Below are 16827 nucleotides of genomic sequence, written 5' to 3'. Positions count from 1 at the left end.
TAAAAACACACACTCCCCTCTTATTTGCAGACAGAAAGAACATGATCACACATTGCACCTGTTTCAGCTAAACAAAATAGATGACACCCCTCACTAGTTCATTCCTCAGGGCAATGCCTTGAATCAAGCTGCCTGGTATGAATTTCAAACAAGGCTTGAGAGTTAACCATTAATCACCATCAATTGGTGCATTCTCCCTTGTCACTCCTCAGTGCATTCTCCCTGGTCACGCCTCGACCAATCAGAGTCCATGTGCTAACCAATCAGCACTCTCATACAGTAAGATTTTACATAAATTTGTTGTCTTCCCTCACATTGGTCTTCTTGGGAATGGTTCTGATGAGTGCAAGATGAAAAACTTTGACAAAATGTCTCATTTATTTCAACAATACTTGTCAAAGTTGTTAACCAGCAATACACATAACGGATTTTTGGAAAAAAGATATAAGGAATGAGTTTTAACACATTTATGGATTTTATTGTCTCATTGTAGATGATGCAACATTTTCATCCCAGCGGTCATTTCTGTTTCAGGTCACAACCTCCTATTGAAAGCAGCTGTAGTTTTGATTATTATATACCAGACGTCCATTTCCTGTTACATTAACAATCAATTTTAAAATAGAATTACGTATTCCTGGAAGAACAGAACAATTACATATTTTTCACATTAAAGTGCAGTAAGTACTTGCATTGAAACTGAAGTCATATAGCCCCCAGGGGATGCCCAGAATGAAAATCTGGATTCAGAATACACTGCTTCTATTTTTGCATCACTGGTCAACAGTGTCTGAGAAGAGTGCATCATTGTTCCAATGTTGTGATGCTGCCTTTGAATAGCAGAGCATTAGTTTATGCTTCACTCACTAGCCCCAGGATTCCAGGCCGGATTCTTTCAGTGAGCTTAATAGCTTTGAAAGAGTTTACTTCTCCAGAAAAACAACAAGGCAGCTTTTCCGAAGATTATTAGACCACTGCAGCATTTGCGAAAAAATAATCATCTATTTGGAACAGATTTGTACAAAGCTTTGGCATTGCTCTTCTTCTTAATCTTTTTTGAGTTAAAACAGATGCAGCTTCCTTAGCCTGTCTTCATCGTTTGTCGACATTAGCCTCTTTCTCTCAGCTGTATATATTCTTAAAAGTACTTTTTAAGTAGACAGCCCACAATTGGTTATCTAATTATTAACACCTTTTTGGGGGATGTAAAGTGGGCATTAACGATAGAGAATGGGGTGATCAATCGCACTTGAGCTCACTATTTTGCACACCGTAAGTATTTATATATGAAACCATCCTGAAAAGACGAGGAATGTCACTGTGGCATTTAAATGAACATTGCAGTGATGTAATTTTGACGCACAAACGCGCAATCTCTCATGGTCATGGTTTGTGTATTAAACCACTCATCTTGCTTCATTGGTATAACTCTTCTCTCTATTAACTTAGACGGTTGTGGATTCAAGTGCCGGAGACTTGAGCCCACAAGTCACTTCGGAACAGTTGGTCATAAGTAAAACCATGAAATCCTGTTTCAAATAACAGTGGGTGACTTTTCCCCTGGCATTCTGGCCAATATTTCTTGTTCAACCAACATCATTAAAAACGGATTCGCTGCTCATTATCTCATTGATGTTTGGGTGACCTTGTTGTAAACAAATTGGCTGCAAACTTTATCACATTACGATAGCGACCATGTTTCAAAATAATGCCTCATTGACTATCAAATGCTTTGGGAAGTCCTGAGGCTGTGAAAGGTGCCATATAAATGCAAGTTCTTTCTTTTTATGTAACACTAATACAAAGTAGATATCCCGTTTTACTAAGAAGAGTATGATGTGTTATATATGTTGGATTAACACAGACTGCAACTCGATGTAGTATCACTTGAAAACAGGCTTCCAACGCTGTAGATAGTTCAACGCTGCTTTATTGAACTTGCCGAGTAATGTACACAGTTCGCTGTGGGTCGACACTCTATTAATCTAAGCTTGCTAACCTTGGTCTGGCTTGCCCAGACTTGCTCTGTGCCATGTGTAGTAGGTGCTGACTGTACATTGCACTCTGACTGTTGCTACAGCTATCACCAGTACGAAGAGGCCGAGCCTTCCTGCCTCATGTGTTTTATACTGATAATGTACCTGTAGTGTCCTGCCTGATGATTGGTTGTTCTGTATTCGGGGTGGTGATTGGTTCCTATGTGTGTCCATCACTGCCTGTCTGTATCTCATTATGAACATGAGTGCATATTATGACAGAGTATAGGGAAGTTGAATTAAAGCTCCACGTGAGGAGATTCAGTAAACATCTTATGCACTGCCTTCTTGGAGCTTTGGTGACAATTGTCTTGTTGCCGTCCATTTCAATCACCTGCTGCATGGTGCCACAATGGGTTTTATCAAGGGCATCTTCTAGCTCTGTTGTTCCTTCTCTTACAGGAATCATAGAATGATAAAGGCAGGTTGTACCAGAAGTGCTCTGTTCGAGGTGGACTGTTGCATAGACAACCTCAGCAAGCCTGTCACCCAGGCAATCATTAGAGGGAGCTGATGGGAGGCTGCAGAAGTGTTGATGTCCTGAGAGACAACACCATCACCTCTGCCCCTCTGGACATGCCCTGCTAAAGAATGATGCTTTAAACTGGCCTCTAACCAGGTTGATAACAGATTTACCGACACACATATAACAGGAGTAGCAGTTCTTTTGAACTGATCTCTACCAAAATTGAAGAGAGAGCCTGTTTAGTCGACAGCTTCAGTGAGTTATGAAGAATATTCATGGGCTGGCAGCAGACCTATTTATTCAACTCCCCCCACAAAATTTTGAAGGTTTCTTTTTGACATTGAGAATAGTATGGATGTTAACAATGGTTTCCTGTAATTGTTTTAGTGTTCAAGGTAACAAAATCTTTTGAAAGGTATGCTTACTGTTATAACCCTCACGGGGCCTACGGGGGGGCGGGGGGGGGGGGGGGGGGGGGGAGACCAATTAGGTCCCCCTAATCCTCGTGCAATACGAGCTTCCCTGATGAGGGGTGGGGGCCCATCCATGGGATAATTGGATTATAGACATAAAAGCCGGCTCAGATAGGAGCCTAGGAGTCCTGGCTGGGACCTCTAAATAGTTTGCTTAAACAATAAATTGTTTTCATTATAATCGCGTACGTGACTCCTCTGTGACCACTAAAATGGCAATGAGGGTCAAGTGGAGTTACAGTTGGTGCTACTAACCGTTTGAAGCATAGCCACCTCCTCTCGTCATGCCGGAATAAGGTATGTGCCATTTTTAAAATGCTGCTGTTTGGAATATACAATGTGTTTGATGTGAGCGTGGAGGATGGATGCAATGAGCAGAGCCAATGCGCTATTTCTTTAAGGCTTTGCAGGCGAGTGACAGATGGTGATTCTCCTGACCTCCTGTGAGGCCCCCACTTTCACCATTATAAAAAGCCTGACTTATTCCGCATCCCTTACTCCAAGAAATTTGAAGAGCTGGTGCCATTGGTGACGAACCACTACAACTGCAAGTCGTCGGTCATAGTTCAGCGATTTCGGCGGCAGCGGTGCGCAGGGGCCTTCTTGGAGGTGAGTAGTGAGTTTAAAAACCTTACCTTTACAGGAGCAGCCCTTTGGATTTCGGCGGCAGCGGTGCGCAGGGGCCTTCTGGGAGGTGAGTAGTTAGTTTAAAAGCTCTTACCTTTACAGGAGCAGCCCATTGGATTTCGGCGGCAGCGGTGCGCAGGGGCCTTCTTGGAGGTGAGTAGTGAGTTTAAAAACCTTACCTTTACAGGAGCAGCCCTTTGGATTTCGGCGGCAGCGGTGCGCAGGGGCCTTCTGGGAGGTGAGTAGTTAGTTTAAAAGCTCTTACCTTTACAGGAGCAGCCCATTGGATTTCGGCGGGAACCGGAAGTTCGACCTCTGGCAAGTCCCCCCCCCCCCCCCCCCCCCCCGCAATAAATTCTGGTGGAGAGGAAACCCGAGACACTACACGTGTAGTGTCTCCCACCCACCCTCTTCCTCTAACCTAATAATAAGACCCATTGGTGTAAGGTAAGTGCCATATTATATTATATATTATTAGCATTGTGCAGGCCAAGGATTGGAGGTGGAGGAGCAGTCTCTGTCAGCGAGAGAACCTGAGAACATCTCAGAAGGTAAGCAAGTGATTTTTACTTTTATACCTTTTTTCAAATTGTGTGTGTCGGGGGGGACAGAAAAGCTGTGACCTGAGTGGCTGGTTGGGATTCTAACCTAAATTTTTTTGACTATTTGGGAACTAATTAAACATAATAACTTAATTATAATTTAGAGGATATCTAAGCCAGAGATCGGAGGATATTATAGTTAGCTATCGCATTTCTATTAGAAATCTAGTGCTAGGAAACAGATAGTTGACAGTAACTTTGTAATTTAAAAAAAAAAAGTATTTATTAAAAAAAAAAGACAAATTTTAATTTTAATTAATTGACGCAATGTCAGTTAGAGGGGTGCTGTGCTCTGACTGTGAGATGTGGCAGGTCCGGGAGGCTTCCAGCGTCCTGGATGGCTTCATCTGCAGAAAGTGCACCCAACTGCAGCTCCTCACAGACCGCATGGTTCGGTTGGAGCAGCAATTGGATGCACTTAGGAGCATGCAGGTGGCGGAAAGCGTCATAGATCGCAGTTATGTAAGTGTGGTCACACCCAAGGTGCAGGCAGAGAAATGGGTGACCACCAGAAAGGGCAGGCAGTCAGTGCAGGAATCCCCTGTGGTTGTCCCCCTCTCGAACAGATATACCCCTTTGGATACTGTCGGGGGGGATAGCCTATCAGGGGAAAACAGCAGCAGCCAGAGCAGTGGCACCACGGCTGGCTCTGATGTTCAGAAGGGAGGGTCAAAGCGCAGAAGAGTAATAGTTATAGGGGACTCTATAGTCAGGGGAACAGATAGGCGCTTCTGTGGACGTGAAAGAGACTCCAGGATGGTATGTTGCCTCCCTGGTGCCAGGGTCCAGGATGTCTCCGAACGGGTAGAGGGAATCCTGAAGGGGGAGGGCAAACAGGTAGAGGTCGTTGTACATATTGGTACTAACGACATAGGCAGGAAGAGGCATGAGGTCCTGCAGCAGGAGTTCAGGGAGCTAGGCAGACAGTTAAAAGACAGGACCTCGAGGGTTGTAATCTCGGGATTACTCCCTGTGCCACGTGCCAGTGAGGCTAGAAATAGGAAGATAGAGCAGACAAACACGTGGCTAAACAGCTGGTGTAGGAGGGAGGGTTTCGGTTATCTGGACCACTGGGAGCTCTTCCGGGGCAGGTGTGACCTGTATAAGATGGACGGGTTGCATCTAAACCGGAGAGGCATAAATATCCTGGCCGCGAGATTTGCTAGTGTCACACGGGAGGGTTTAAACTAGTATGGCAGGGGGGTGGGCACGGGAGCAATAGGTCAGAAGGTGAGAGCGTTGAGGGAGAACTAGGGAATATGGACAGTGTGGCTCTGAGGCAGAGCAGACGGGGAGAAGTTGCTGAACACAGCGGGTCTGGTGGCCTGAAGTGCATATGTTTTAATGCAAGGAGCATTACGGGTAAGGCAGATGAACTTAGAGCTTGGATTACTACTTGGAACTATGATGTTGTTGCCATTACAGAGACCTGGTTGAGGGAAGGGCAGGATTGGCAGCTAAACGTTCCAGGATTTAGATGTTTCAGGCGGGATAGAGGGGGATGTAAAAGGGGAGGCGGAGTTGCGCTACTTGTTCAGGAGAGTATCACAGCTATACAGCGAGAGGACACCTCAGAGGGCAGTGAGGCTATATGGGTAGAGATCAGGAATAAGAAGGGTGCAGTCACAATGTTGGGGGTATACTACAGGCCTCCCAACAGCCAGCGGGAGATAGAGGAGCAGATAGGTAGACAGATTTTGGAAAAGAGTAAAAACAACAGGGTTGTGGTGATGGGAGACTTCAACTTCCCCAATATTGACTGGGACTTACTTAGTGCCAGGGGCTTAGACGGGGCAGAGTTTGTAAGGAGCATCCAGGAGGGCTTCTTAAAACAATATGTAAACAGTCCAACTAGGGAAGAGGCGGTACTGGACCTGGTATTGGGGAATGAGCCCGGCCAGGTGGTAGATGTTTCAGTAGGGGAGCATTTCGGTAACAGTGACCACAATTCAGTAAGTTTTAAAGTACTGGTGGACAAGGATAAGAGTGGTCCGAGGATGAATGTGCTAAATTGGGGGAAGGCTAATTATAACAATATTAGGCGGGAACTGAAGAGCATAGATTGGGGGCGGATGTTTGAGGGCAAATCAACATCTGACATGTGGGAGGCTTTCAAGTGTCAGTTGATAGGAATACAGGACAGGCATGTTCCTGTGAGGAAGAAAGACAAATACGGCAATTTTCGGGAACCTTGGATGACGAATGATATTGTAGGCCTCGTCAAAAAGAAAAAGGAGGCATTTGTCAGGGCTAAAAGGCTGGGAACAGACGAAGCCTGTGTGGCATATAAGGAAAGTAGGAAGGAACTTAAGCAGGGAGTCAGGAGGGCTAGAAGGGGTCATGAAAAGTCATTGGCAAATAGGGTTAAGGAAAATCCCAAGGCTTTTTACACTTACATAAAAAGCAAGAGGGTAGCCAGGGAAAGGGTTGGCCCACTGAAGGATAGGCAAGGGAATCTATGTGTGGAGCCAGAGGAAATGGGCGAGGTACTAAATGAATACTTTGCATCAGTATTCACCAAAGAGAAGGAATTGGTAGATGTTGAGTCTGGAGAAGGGGGTGTAGATAGCCTGGGTCACATTGTGATCCAAAAAGACGAGGTGTTGGGTGTCTTAAAAAATATTAAGGTAGATAAGTCCCCAGGGCCGGATGGGATCTACCCCAGAATACTGAAGGAGGCTGGAGAGGAAATTGCTGAGGCCTTGACAGAAATCTTTGGATCCTCGCTGTCTTCAGGGGATGTCCCGGAGGACTGGAGAATAGCCAATGTTGTTCCTCTGTTTAAGAAGGGTGGCAGGGATAATCCCGGGAACTACAGGCCGGTGAGCCTTACTTCAGTGGTAGGGAAATTACTGGAGAGAATTCTTCGAGACAGGATCTACTCCCATTTGGAAGCAAATGGACGTATTAGTGAGAGGCAGCACGGTTTTGTGAAGGGGAGGTCGTGTCTCACTAACTTGATAGAGTTTTTCGAGGAGGTCACTAAGATGATTGATGCAGGTAGGGCAGTAGATGTTGTCTATATGGACTTCAGTAAGGCCTTTGACAAGGTCCCTCATGGTAGACTAGTACAAAAGGTGAAGTCACACGGGATCAGGGGTGAACTGGCAAGGTGGATACAGAACTGGCTAGGCCATAGAAGGCAGAGGGTAGCAATGGAGGGATGCTTTTCTAATTGGAGGGCTGTGACCAGTGGTGTTCCACAGGGATCAGTGCTGGGACCTTTGCTCTTTGTAGTATATATAAATGATTTGGAGGAAAATGTAACTGGTCTGATTAGTAAGTTTGCAGACGACACAAAGGTTGGTGGAATTGCGGATAGCGATGAGGACTGTCTGAGGATACAGCAGGATTTAGATTGTCTGGAGACTTGGGCGGAGAGATGGCAGATGGAGTTTAACCTGGACAAATGTGAGGTAATGCATTTTGGAAGGGCTAATGCAGGTAGGGAATATACAGTGAATGGTAGAACCCTCAAGAGTATTGAAAGTCAAAGAGATCTAGGAGTACAGGTCCACAGATCACTGAAAGGGGCTACACAGGTGGAGAAGGTAGTCAAGAAGGCATACGGCATGCTTGCCTTCATTGGCCGGGGCATTGAGTATAAGAATTGGCAAGTCATGTTGCAGCTGTATAGAACCTTAGTTAGGCCACACTTGGAGTATAGTGTTCAATTCTGGTCGCCACACTACCAGAAGGATGTGGAGGCTTTAGAGAGGGTGCAGAAGAGATTTACCAGAATGTTGCCTGGTATGGAGGGCATAAGCTATGAGGAGCGATTGAATAAACTCAGTTTGTTCTCACTGGAACGAAGGAGGTTGAGGGGCGACCTGATAGAGGTATACAAAATTATGAGGGGCATAGACAGAGTGGATAGTCAGAGGCTTTTCCCCAGGGTAGAGGGGTCAATTACTAGGGGGCATAGGTTTAAGGTGAGAGGGGCAAAGTTTAGAGTAGATGTACGAGGCAAGTTTTTTACGCAGAGGGTAGTGGGTGCCTGGAACTCACTACCGGAGGAGGTAGTGGAGGCAGGGACGATAGGGACATTTAAGGGGCATCTTGACAAATATATGAATAGGATGGGATTAGAAGGATACGGACCCAGGAAGTGTAGAAGATTGTAGTTTAGTCGGGCAGTATGGTCGGCACGGGCTTGGAGGGCCGAAGGGCCTGTTCCTGTGCTGTACATTTCTTTGTTCTTTGTTCTTTGTTTGTTGATTCTGTTTTAATACAGCTGAGAGGACCTCAGAGGAGTTTATTACTGAGTTCTTGACATGCGAAAAGCAGCTGAGTTCTCCGCCTACGGCCCATCCTTTCCTGAGATGCTGCGAAACCGACAAGTCTGTGGAGTGAACAACATGGCGACACAGCAGAAGTTACTGGCTGAACCATTGTTAGACCAAAACGGCGTGGAGATCTCCCTTTCAAATGAAAGTGCGGAGAATGGAGTCCAAGAATTCCGGAGGACATCGAGGAGGGAGGTAAACAGAGTGGGATGTGCACCATCCGACATATGCCGTCCGCCGAGACTCAACGCCCTGGCTCTAGGGCTGCGAAGACCAGGCAGGACTCCTCCCCCAAATTGGTAGAGAATGACCCCAGATGGTGCGGCATTTGTGGCCAGAGCAGCTGCAGGGAAAGAAAACCCCAGGGCAGCCAGCCAATGCGCCGCCCTGCCCGAGGCAGACACCAGCCCAGAGTGCGGACTTTCCGCGTGGACCAACCCAAGGACAAATACTGCATGCAATTGAACTGCATCATGGTACCAAGAGTGGCGCCCATTTGGATCACCGTTCAGGTGAGTTGGGACCCCCTACCAGATGAAGTTGGACACGGGGAGCCGCAGTTTCAATCATTGAGAAACAGACGTTCGAGAAATTTAGGACTGAGGTGCAACGGTTGAGTCTGCGGGACACAGAAGCAAGACTTGCGACCTATACAGTGGAACCCTCGGCATAGCAGGGACAACAATGATCCTGGTGACCTATGGACAACAATCCATTTGGCTGCCATTGATTATAGGGAAGGACCCCAGACCCAGCCAACTGGGTTGCAATTGGCTGCATCGCCTCCGCCTGGATTGACAGCGGATCTTTCGGATGGGCACTGGAGGTCTATAATGAGGCATTGGGAAAGTACCCTGAGGTTTTTTAAGCAGGCTTGGGTAAGATCAAGGGAGCCAAGGGAAAAAAAACAAGTGGACCCTGAAGTGCAACCCAAGTACTTCCTTGCTCACCCAGTACTTCCTTGCTCGCCCACTCCCTACGTATTACTGGCGAAGGTACAGGCAGAACCCGACCGATAGAGGGCCTCGAGATCATCCGGCTGGTACGGTTCGCCGACTGGGCAACGCCGGTAGTCCCCGCATTTAATCCAGAGAAAACAGTTTGACTGAACGGCGATTATGAATAAGGCCTCCCATTTGGACTAGTGCCCGTTGCCACAAATTGAAGATTTGCACACAAAATTGGCTGGGAGTCATTTGTTTACTAAGTTCAACATCAGCCATGCATATCTCCAGCTGGAGCTGTACCCAGAGTTCAGTGGTTATGTGACTGTTGATGCGCACAGGGGTCTATACGAGCATGCAAGGCTCCCATTTGGTGTGTCATCGGCTTGTGCCATTTTTCAAAGTGTTATGGAATACATCCTGCGAGGGCGGCCGCACGTCACCGTTTATTTGGACGACATCTTGGTTATCGGAGCCATGGAGCGACGGCATCTGAACAACCTAGACGAGATCCTTCGCCGGTTTTCTGAAGCGGCAGTCCGTCTCAAGAGGGAGAAGTGTTTCCACACCAAGGATGTTGTCTACTTCGGATACCCCGTGGACCCGGATGGACTGCACCCGGTAGAGGAGAAGGTGCGAGTGATTAGATGAGCGTTCACTCTGAAAAATGCAACTGAACTACCCTCCTTTCAACCGTCACCACCCCATTACATGCTATGCTGAAAAAGCACCAGGGGTGGGCATGGAGAGCTCCTCAGGAGGAAGCTTTTTGCCCAGGTGAAGACAGGTGATGTCGTCTGGCCTGTTGACTCATTACCACCGCGCCAAACCATTGTTGGTCACATGTGATGCCTCACCATTTGGCATTGGTGCATTATTGTCACACCATATAGATGATGGTAGAGAGCAGCAGATCACATTTGCATCCAGGACGCTGGCTGCAGCGGAGTGTAATTGTGCTCAGAATGAAAAGGAGGGTTTGAGGTTTGACAATAGTATTCATGGTAAAAAAATTCCACGAGTACTATCCTAACGGACCACAAGCCATTACTGGGACTTTTTAGGGAAGACAAGACAATTCTGCCGATAGCGTCCACCAGAATCCAAAGGATCCCTGTTATTAGAGGCATACAGATATATGTTTGAACATCGCCCAGGGAGGTAGATTGCGAATGCAGATGCGTTGAGCAGGCTCCCGCTACCGTGGCGCTCCTGTCACGCCCTGGACTGATGAAGTCATCGCCGCACCAAATTGCATGGCTACTTTCCCGGTCACCACTCCCAGATCCGTGATTGGACGCAAAAAGACCCCATATTGTCAAATTTCTGCTACGTGGTATTTTACGGAGATCAGCACCGAAAGCTGCCCAACGATTTGTGGGCCTTCGTGATCAAGATGCTGGAGCTGTGTTGAGGATGGCATTCTCCTGTGGCAGGCTCGTGGTGCCACACCATGGCCGACACCACATACTATGGGATCTGTACATTGTTCACCCACGTGTCTCAAAAATGAAAATGCTGGAACGTCGCTCCATGTGGTGACCAGGCCTGGATGGAGAAATAGAACGGCTGGCCCAACAGTGTGACATCTGCCAGGAGCAGCAGAAACTCCCACCTGCCGTACCACTTCATCCGTATGAATGGCTAGGCCGGCTTTGGTCTTCATGCCGATTTCCCCGGCCTCATTCCAGTGATTCATGTTCCTACTTATAATTGGTGCTCATTCCAAGTGGCTAGAGATCCACAAGATGGCCTCCACCACATTGAGAGCAAGTGACGATTGAGAAGCTCTGTCTCTCTTCTTGCACACACAGCATTCCAGAGGTGTTGGTCACGGAAAGCGACACCCCCTGTACCAGCAAAGAGTTTGGGGGTTTCACGAAGGCCAGTGGGGTGCGGCATATCCGCACGGCCCCGTACTACCCATCCTCAAATGGGGGACATGGCTGGCTAGATTTCTGTTTTGCTCCCGGACCACACCACATGCCGCGACCGGCGTAGCACCGGCAGAACTTTTAATGGGCCAACGGCTCAAGACCCGCCTCAGCCTCATGTTCTTGACCTTGGTAGGAAAGTGCATGGAGTCAGGAGCAGCAGGGACGTAGCCCAGATGGGCCAGCACGGACCAGGCAGTTCAGACCAGGTAACACGGTTCACATTCGGAACTTCGGCGACAAGTTGATTCCTGGGACAGCGATGTGGTGGACAGGACCAGTCTCGTACCAGATGCAGACGCGAGAACGGGAAATGAAGAAACATTTAGTGCACCTCAGGCACAGGAGACCGGCATTGTGTCACGCCCCTCCGGAGGAACCAGCTTCTCAACACATCGCCCCGTCCCAAGCAAACGTTTGGGCGTCACCCTGTGGATGGCCCGGCTTCAAGATACAAGAGCTCATTGACTCCGACTCGGATATGGACACCCAGGTGGTTTCCAACATTGAGCTAGCCAGGGAATCAAGGGCCATTGATAATACCCCCCAGGTGGTCAGCAAGGAAGCAGCGTTCCCCGACGAGATACACGCCACTGATCCAGGCACACAGCCGCGGGCGAAGAGCAGGCGCCCCCCCTTCCTCACATAAGTCATCGGACGTTGGGGAGGGGTGTTAGAACCCTCAAGACCTCCGTGGAGGGACCGCTCAGCCTCTTGGTAAACCTTGTGGAATGCGAGCTTCCCCAATGGGGGGTGTGGGACCATCAGCGGGGTAATTGATTATGGACATAAAAGCTGGCCATATACGTGCCTAGGCAGAGAAGTCCCGACTGGCACCTGTATTGACACCCATAAATAGTTTGCCTAAACTATAAATTGTTTTCATTATACTTGCATACCTGACTTCTTTGTGCGCACAAAACTTACATAGGAGTTAAAAATTTAATTTCTCATTGAACTGGACACGATAAATTATCCAGTTACCATGGAGCAGTGCAACATATCTTATGTGACAGATTTCAATGCTTCTTCAAATTTTAATAATTTGGATTAGCCTTGGATAAACCTGATTTTGATCCTTCATTATGACTCTTTAGCTAATGTAGAATACATGCTCACATAGTGCAGCTTAAAGAGCATACAGATTCAGAGTTAAGGGACGGGATTCTCCCCTATCCAGCGGGGTGGGGGGTCCCGGCGTGATGGAGTGGCGGGAACCACTCCGGCGTCGGGCTGCCCCAAAGGTGCGTAAGTCTCCGCACGTTTGGGGGTCAAGCCCTCACCTTGAGGGGCTAGGCCTGCACCGGAGTGGTTTCCGTTCCACCAGCTGGCGTGGAGGGCCTTTGGCGCCACGCCATACAGGGCCGAAAGGACTTTGTTGGCCTGCGTAAGTCCAAGCATGCGCGGGAGCGTCAGCGGCTGCTGACGTCATCCCCGCGCATGCGCAGGGGAGGGGGTATCTTCCGCCTCCGCTACGGTGAAGACCATGGCGAAGACGGAAGAAAACGAGTGCCCCCACGGCACAGGCCCGCCCGTGGATTGGTGGGCCCCGATTGCGGGCCAGGCCACCGTGGGTCACCCCCCCCGGGGCCAGATCGCCCCGCGCCCACCCCCCCGGACCCCGCCCGCGCCGCCTGCTCCCGTCGGTAAGGTAGGTGGTTTAATCCATGCCGGCGGGAGAGGGTTGACAGCGGCGGGACTTCGGCCCATCGCGGGCCGGAGAATCGCCGGGGATGGGCCCACCGACCGGCGCGATTCCCACCCTCGCTGACCGGCGCGGCGCGATTCCCACCCCCGCCGAATCTCTGGTGGCGGAGAATTCAGGACACGGCGGGGGCGGGATTCACGCCAGCCCCCGGAGATTCTCCGACCCGGCGGGGAGTCGGAGAATCCCGCCCAAGGTGTTTTGTAAAGCACTTAGAAAAATACTATGCTGAAGTTTCCACATGCCTGCTGCTGAATTTACAATCTGATAGAACAAGGGCAAGGCCGCAATTATATACCAGATAGTACATTACATTTTTAGTCACACGGCCCAACAACCCAATATTCTTAATTTGGCAGATTTTTAATTTTATCATCTTTCTGGAAACAAATTTTAAAATCATCAGATTTTAAATGTTAGGATGCTGGTAACTTGACTTTTGCTTTCATTATTTTGTCAGGTATTATTCCCTGGAATGCTTCACCTGGAAAAGCCTGTGGCTCAACGTTAGTCGCTATCTGCAATACATCCGAGGTAACCTAACTGGAGAACATAAAGTATGTTTTTGCATGCGAGAGATATTGTGAAGGAAATATATAGTCATAGCGTAACTACAATGCAGAAGGTGGCCATTCGACCCATCTCGTCCACACCGACCATCCGAAAGGGCACTCTACCTCGGCTCACGCCCCTCCCACCCTCTATCCCTAAGGGGCAATTTAGCATGACCAATCCACCTATACTTTACATCTTTGGACTATGGGAGGAAACCAGAGCACCCAGAGGAAATCCACACAAGCTGGGGAGAAAGTGCAAACCCCACAGTCATCCAAGGGCGGAATTGAACCCGGGTCCCTGGCGCTGTGATGCAGCAGTGCTAAACACTGTGCCACCATGCTGCCCACAGCAGCACCTCATTTGCCAATTTCAATGCTGCTCCTAAAATATATTGAAAAAATTTGAGAACTTTGTAATAGTCCAAAAAGTAACTGAAGATGTGGTTAACTTTTTCCTTTTTGTTTCCAGTTCGACTTGTCTTATCATCTGTTCATCGTGGCTTGTGCTGGAGCTGGTGTTACTGTTATTGCATTGGTAAGTGGGGTGGAATCTATTTAGGATGAGCGTTCTTCAATTCATTTGTTTTAAAGTCCGCCTAATATGTTCCAATTTAGGGCCCTAATAAAAACAGAAAATGATGGATAAACTCAGCACGTCTGGCAGCATCTGTAGAAAACAGAGTTAGCGTTTTAAATCTGAATGATCCTTCTACAGAACTGAAGCAAGGTAGAAATATACAGAATTATATAGTTGGAAAGCGTGTGCAAGTGGTGGGGCAGATCAGAAGACCAAGGATAGATTGGGGCAGAGGAGATACAGACAAATTTGTCATGGGACATAACACAAAGGGGAGTGTTAATGGTGCCATTAAGGATGAAAAGTGCAAATGGTGGCAAAAGGTGAGATAGCGGAATGTGTTAATGGGGGCAACTGAACAGTCAGATATAGGTGGCCAAGTTGGGGTGGGGGGAGGTGTTGGGGAAGACCAAGGAGCTGAAAAATCTTTTATCATAAGATCTGCCAGAACAGTGTGGAAATGCTTCTTGCAGTAATGGTACTTCCCTCCCTCACTCCCCCCGGCCATTTCATTTGGAAACTGAGCTTTGTTGAGGATCTATGTAGAATACTCTTGACTCAAGGTAGCATGAGGAAGGGTAAGAAGTGAGCTTTTTGAAGAGGAAATAATTTTGATGACTTAAATACACAAACTCATACACTGGACTGGCTCAAGATGTTTGGGAACCTCTGCAAGAACAGCCCTGAAGAAGGAATGATGAGGAGATGCTGGCATTGGACTGGGGTGAGCACAGTAAGAAGTCTTACAACACCAGGTTAAAGTCCAACAGGTTTGTTTCGAATCACTCACTTTCGGAGCACTGCTCCTTCCTCAGTTGAATGAAGAGGTGGGTTCCAGAAACATATATATAGACAAAGTCAAAGATACAAGACGATACTTTGAATGCGAGTCTTTGCAGGTAATTAAGTCTTTACAGGTCCAAACGGAGCAACTGGAGAGAGGGATAAGCATAGGTTAGAGAGGTGTGAATTATCTCAAGTGTGGTACATTGGCGAGACCATGCAGACACTGTGAACACGGATGGACATCGCGCGGCAATCGCCAGGCAGGAATGCTCCCTTCCAGTCGGGGAACACTTCAGCAGTCACAGGCATTCAGCCTCTGATCTTCGGGTAAGCATTCTCCAAGGCGGCCTTCAGGACGCGCGACAATGCAGAATCGCCAAGCAGAAACTTATGGCCAAGTTCCACATGCATGAGTATGGCCTCAACCGGGACCTTGGATTGATGTCGCATTACATTCATCCCCCACCATCTGGCCTGCGAAATCCTACCAACTGTCCTGACTTGAGACAATTCACACCTCTTTAACCTGTGATTATCCCTCTCTCCAGTTGCTCCGTTTGGACCTGTAAAGACTTAATTCTTAATTACCTGCAAAGACTCGCATTCAAAGTATAGTCTTGCATCTTTGACTTTGTCTATATATATGTTTCTGGAACCTGCCTCTTCATTCACCTAAGGAAGGAGCAGTGCTCCGAAAGCTCGTGATTCGAAACAAATCTTTGGACTTTAACTTGGTGTTGTAAGACGTCTGACTGAAGAAGGAGTAGGACATTAATTTTAAGTGTTTGGGAATACATGCGCAGAAATTTGCAAAGTGTGTAAGCAAAATGGTGCCTTGTTGGACATACAAATGCAGTTACAATCCTCTTGCCATACTCTGATATTCACAATCTTCCTTGCATTTTGTCACATTCATATTCTTACCGTATATAGTCCCATGTTCAGTCTTGCTTGCATGCTATCAAATTCACCTCCTCTCATATTCACACTTGCCCTTGTGTGTTCTCACATTCGCAATCAGCCCGTCACATACTTTTCACAACCTTTGTCTCATATACTTCCTCTGATAGGCCAGGAAATTTACTTGGAGAGGAAATATACCCCCTATTTCCTCTCATATTCTCAATCCTACTCTTGAAAACTTCTCACTCATTCGGAGTCACACTTTCAAAATTCCCACATTCTGTATCATGGACTTGATGCTATGATATCTGCAGAGAGGCATGGTGGAAGGTGTATTGGCTGGGAAATCTGGAAGTATGAGTTTCCTGGATGTCCTGCTAAATTAATGATTGAGAGGCTGGCCAGCTCTTAGTGGGACAGCCTGCAGTAGCAGACCGCTTACACAAAGTGGAGAGCAGGAAACTGTGGATAAATCGTGGGGAGGTTTGATCACGTGGTGTGGAAGACAGGTTGTTGGGGGTGGGGGGAACACAGTGAAATACCCCCCTTTATCCTGGCTCACAACCAGTGCTACAAAGGCACTTGCCTGTTATACCCAGTCTTTCCTGCCTCCCTTTAGCTGCAGGACATGCAACCCACTCATTTTGGGAGTAGAATTAGGTGAGTCTAGATGAGTCCATGAGATATAATTGAGTCCACAACATAAAGAATGGTGGTGGAAAACAGGAATGTAAAGAGATTATGGAATGCCAGTTATTTTAAAGAAATGTTACCCGAGTTGCTGCACCAGGAAGAACTCAATTGTTTCATTACAATCTATTAGAATTTGAAAGGTGGATGCAAACTTTGCTACAGTATATTGGTCTATTTTTTTTTTAACACCGTGAACAAAGGATAATGGTCACAAACTTCATAACTATTAGAATATGAA

The 16827-nt window shown here is 47.6% G+C and overlaps 1 protein-coding gene across 4 annotated transcripts in view; it reads left to right on the top strand.

Moving 5' to 3' along the window:
• The window catches only part of gpm6bb (glycoprotein M6Bb), a 285202-nt gene that overhangs the window by 260215 nt on the left and 8160 nt on the right, over positions 1-16827 (top strand). For all 4 annotated transcript variants that reach the window (XM_072514106.1, XM_072514104.1, XM_072514103.1 and 1 more), the window contains 2 exons: positions 13534-13607; positions 14100-14165. In XM_072514106.1, coding sequence (XP_072370207.1) covers positions 13534-13607; positions 14100-14165 — 140 coding nt within the window. The remainder of the gene's footprint in view (positions 1-13533; positions 13608-14099; positions 14166-16827) is intronic.

The sequence above is a fragment of the Scyliorhinus torazame genome, chromosome 8 (assembly GCF_047496885.1).
Source record: "Scyliorhinus torazame isolate Kashiwa2021f chromosome 8, sScyTor2.1, whole genome shotgun sequence".
Taxonomy (NCBI): Eukaryota; Metazoa; Chordata; class Chondrichthyes; order Carcharhiniformes; family Scyliorhinidae; genus Scyliorhinus; species Scyliorhinus torazame.
This window is presented reverse-complemented; position numbering and strand designations above follow the sequence as displayed.